The 4,544-nt window shown below is 38.7% G+C and overlaps 1 protein-coding gene and 1 non-coding gene across 2 annotated transcripts; both read left to right on the top strand.

Moving 5' to 3' along the window:
• Positions 1-3,688: 3,688 nt before the first annotated feature.
• Positions 3,689-3,824, top strand: LOC112861874 (small nucleolar RNA SNORA70). The gene has a single exon (XR_003223750.1). It is a non-coding gene; the product is annotated as a small nucleolar RNA SNORA70 (small nucleolar RNA).
• On the top strand, positions 3,726-4,257 carry LOC112861526 (large ribosomal subunit protein uL16-like). The gene has a single exon (XM_025924902.2). It carries the CDS (start codon positions 3,885-3,887, stop codon positions 4,185-4,187), a length of 303 nt encoding a protein of 100 aa, XP_025780687.1. The 5' UTR covers positions 3,726-3,884; the 3' UTR covers positions 4,188-4,257.
• Positions 4,258-4,544: the final 287 nt, after the last annotated feature.

Here is a 4,544-nt window from a genome sequence, read left to right on the forward strand (position 1 = left end):
ATTCCCATCCCCTCTTACCTTCTGAAGGTCTTCGCCATTACAGTTATTCCCTCTGTGTCCTACCTCTTCAGTTTTCCCTTTGCTATAGGATCATTCCACCAGCATATATGTGTGATGTAATATTTCTTATTAAAAAGCAAAACAATACAAAAAGCAAAACAAAACCAAAACGTTCCCCTAACCCCACATCCATCACCCAACTATTACTCCATTTCTCTGCTCCCTGCAAGATTACTTACACTTCCTCTCTTCTTCGACCCACTCTGTCTCTTTCAACCAAGTCTAATGTGACTTTTAATCTCTACTCTCCACTAAAACTGCTCTTGTCAAAGCCGAAAACCTTCACCATGCCAGATCCAATGTCAGCGCAGTCCTCAGTTTTAATGACCTGTAGCATCATTTGCACAGTGAATCCCTCCCATCTTTTTAATTTTTTTAACATGCTTTTCATCAAATCCATGCTCTCCAGCTTTCTTCCTAGCTCAGACCTTTTCCTCCTCTTCCAGCCCACCTTGTAGAGCTAAATGATGCTCCAGGACTCCTTATTTGGCCTCCTTTCCAATTCATGGAGACTCATTATCTACATGATCTCTGATCCATCCAGTTCTGTCATTGGATGCCATCTACTCAGATGATGTCTACCTTTTCCTCTGAGCTCTGAACTTATACATCCACATGTCTACTTATATATCCAGTTCTCTACTTAATATTTCCTTTTGTATGTGTAACAGACATCCTTAAATTTAATATGACTCAAACTGACCTTCTGATTGTGTTCACTTAGACTGACACAAGACTTCCCTCATTTCAGTTGATGACTCAGTCTGGATTCCATGCCAAATCTCAAATGAAGGAGAGTGTTATTACCAGAAAGGAGATGGAAAAGCCTGCAGGCCAAGACAAATTAATCATTTCCATACCCACTACATAACCCAGTCCTCAACTATCCTTGCTACTCGGCAGAGAACTTAGTTAGCCTCCTATTCTACTGGGAAAAGTAACGTATGCACCAACCTTTACTCCTGCCTTCTAGTTCAAAGTGAGTTTTCCATCTGTGCCCTTGGTCCTGTTCCTTCACTTTTCCTCATTTGTGGTGCTCTATTGATAATCCTCTTTCCCTGCACTTCAGCATTTTCCTCAGTGGGGCTTCCTTCCGTTTCTTCCCAGGGACTGCCTAAAATTTCATCCTGGAATATCTGAGATATATTGGTCCAATTTTCTCATGAATGAGCTTAGAAAACTAAATAACCCTTAATTTTTTAATTTTATAGTAAATATTAGAAATATTTAACTGAAATTGAATAGAAACAGGTAGAAATAATCAACTTAAAATAGTGACAAAGTAAAAAAATGTATGTGGAAAACTTCTAACAGATTTTTTTTTACTTAGGTATAGTTGACACACAATATTATATTAGTTTTAGATGTATGACATAGTGGTTCAACTTCTCTCTGTATTACACTATGCTCACCACAGTGTAGCTACCATCGGTCATCATACATCACTTTTACAATATCATTGACTATATTCCCTATGCTGTACCTTTTATTCCTGTGACATATTCATCCCATAAGTGGAAGCCTTAAAAGATTTTTCTAAACCTTATTTAAGAATTACATTTTGCTGTAAACCTAAAATTATCCTATGAAAAATAATCAAAATCATATGAAACTAACCACAACTAAAATATGACATGGTAAAAATTAAGTTTGACAGACAAATCAACCCTTCTTGACTAAATGTGAATCTGCAATATTGCACTGAGTAAATTAGGCCTGGTTGACATAGTTACCACAAAATATAATACAACAACTACACAACTATAAGCTGGCAAACTGTCCTTGTGAATTTTCCATGCAAAAGAATTGCTCTGAAGGAAAATAATTTTGGTAAAATAATAAAAAAAAATAGATAGTAATGGATTACTTTAACTATCTTGAAAATTGATGGAGGTATTAAGTTGGCTTTATGGAATTAGCTCCATACGATATGCTGTCAATTTTATCAAAGTGGAGATGACACTATTTTAAATGTTACATTCACAAATATAGAGAGGGAACATCGACAGAGTCAAGTTAGCAGGGTAAAACCATCCATTTGATTGGAACTACAGGACTGAAATATCCTTCCTAACCAGGTAGAGTTTGTACATCTCCCAGACCAGCCTCCTGCTTTGCTAATATTTTTGCAAGCAAACTTGTACTGAAATTACTACAAGAATGTAAGCCCCTCCAGGGAGAAGTTGTTGTTTTACCCACCTTTGTATCCACAGTGCCTAATAAACCACCTAACACTTAAATGCTCCATGAGTGTCCAACAAAAATGAATACCTGAGAACAGGGCTTATCAAATTTAATGTACATCAGGCTTCTGGATATTAGAGCTCGTATCTCTGAGATTCTTTTGGTTTCTAGTTGTTTGTTATCTTGTGGGTGATAAATTCCTGCTAAAGTGGCAAATATCACATGATCCAAGCAAGAGTAAGAAGGGTGAGCAGTGACACATGCAACTGTCCCTTTTATAGGGAAAGTAAAAGCATCCCAAACAATTGTGCCATAGAATTTCACTGATGTCTCCTAGGTAGAGCTGTACGACCATCCCTCACTGCAAGGTCTACTGCAAGAGCAAATGTTAGCTTTTCTTGCCTTTCTGGTGAAAAGGGTAAGAGAAGAAGGATTGAGAAGGATTGTTGATTTAACCACACAAGAATGTCTGCCATACCGCAATCTCAACAATTCTTCATCTACCCAGTTCCCGAAAGAATGAAAACAAGAGCAGCTCACCCTCCTACAGCACGTACTATGTGCCAAGGACTATTCTAAATGCAAATGTTTGGCACCTATTAATTTATTTAATCTTCACAACAACTCTGAGATTCTACTATCTCTATTTTATAGGTTAAGAAACTGAGGCACATATAGAGTAAGTAGCTCCCCAAAGTCACTCATCTGGTGAGCAGCAGAGTCAAACTCACACGGTTTGGCTTCGGAGTTTATGTCCTTAACCCCTACAGTTCATGGATTCAAAAATAAACGAATGGTAAGTGAGCCCCTAAGTAGTCGTTGTCCAACACAGCCGTTGTCAGCTTTTATTGCACCATACAATGTCACACAGTAAAATATACCTCCAAATACCTACCTTTATTTTTCAATCTCTCTTTGGAATGCAGCCCCAAGATGGAGTAACACTATTAATATGCATTAAAATTCAAAACTTGTCCTGTTGCCTGGTTTATTTTGGGTCTGGTTATTTTTCATCGTACACCTTGGCACGTGAACCCTGTCCAAACTGTAGGTCTGAAAGGAAAGTCTTGCAAATGAGGTCCCAAAACAACAGTAGACATGTCCTTATTATAGACCTGTCTTCCAAAATGGAGGATATATTCAAATTTCAGTAACACCAGGCCCCTGAGGTACCTCTAACAACTACAGATATTTATTCTAACTAGGATGTGTTCAGGAAGTTCAAATGTTCACATGACTTCTCCCTGGAGATGTGCATGTAGCAATGAAAATAAGCAGGGGAAAATGATAAAAATAAGATTTACCTCCTTTGGAGAGTCTGAGTTTTCCCTCCCCAAATCACAGCTAAATGAGGTTATCTCTGAATTATTTCTCTCATGGAAATTTTAATAATAAAAACCAGGAAGGCATGCCATTGTTTTCAGTTGTGAAGATGAAGGGTTGTATACATTTTTAAATTAAAAGTAACTTTTTTCTTCTCCATGGGGCCCAGTGTGCAATGGCTGCAAACAGCAGCCTCCTTGGTAGTGTATGCAGCCTGTTGATTGTACAGGTTGCCCTAAGGGACCTTGGAGACAGTTTTTTCCAGTGGACATTGAGGTTTGGCCTCACTCTTTCTCCAATCTAGGCTCCAGACAGGTATGCGGGGTGCCTTTGGAAAGCCCAAGGGCACAGTGGCGAGGGTCCACATTGGCCAAGTCATCATGTCCATCCATACCAAGTTGCAAAACAAGGAGCATGTGATTGAGGCCCTACATAGGGCCAAGTTCAAGTTACCTGGCCACCAGAAAATCCACATTTCCAAGAAGTGGGGCTTTACTAAGTTTAATGCAGACAAATTTGAAGACATGGTGGCTGAAAAGCGGTTCATCCCAGACGGCTATGGGGTCAAATACATCCCTAATTGTGGCCCCTTGGACAAATGGCAGGCTCTGCACTCATGAGAACCTCAGCACTGCCCTTCCCCATTCATGCCCACCAATAAATGCTGCTTCCTATCAGAAAAATAGATAACTTTGTTCTTTTTCTTACAACAAAAGTAATGTATATTCATCATAGAAAGCCTAACATAAAATAAAAGAGAAGAGAATTTTTAAAACTCACAATCACATCATCCATAGATAACCACTGTTGATATCTTGGTATATGATATATTCCCATATATAAATGGGATGCAATAAACCCCAGATGGTTTCTTATTAGGCTCTAGATTCACAATTAATGTAATTAGACCAAATCAGGGTCAATTCTTTGCTTCCAGGCAGTGGCACTGGATACTCAGCCTGAGGAAGCAAAGGAGG

The sequence above is a fragment of the Puma concolor genome, chromosome A1 (assembly GCF_028749965.1).
Source record: "Puma concolor isolate L17-30 chromosome A1, mPumCon1.1.hap2, whole genome shotgun sequence".
Lineage (NCBI taxonomy): Eukaryota > Metazoa > Chordata > Mammalia > Carnivora > Felidae > Puma > Puma concolor.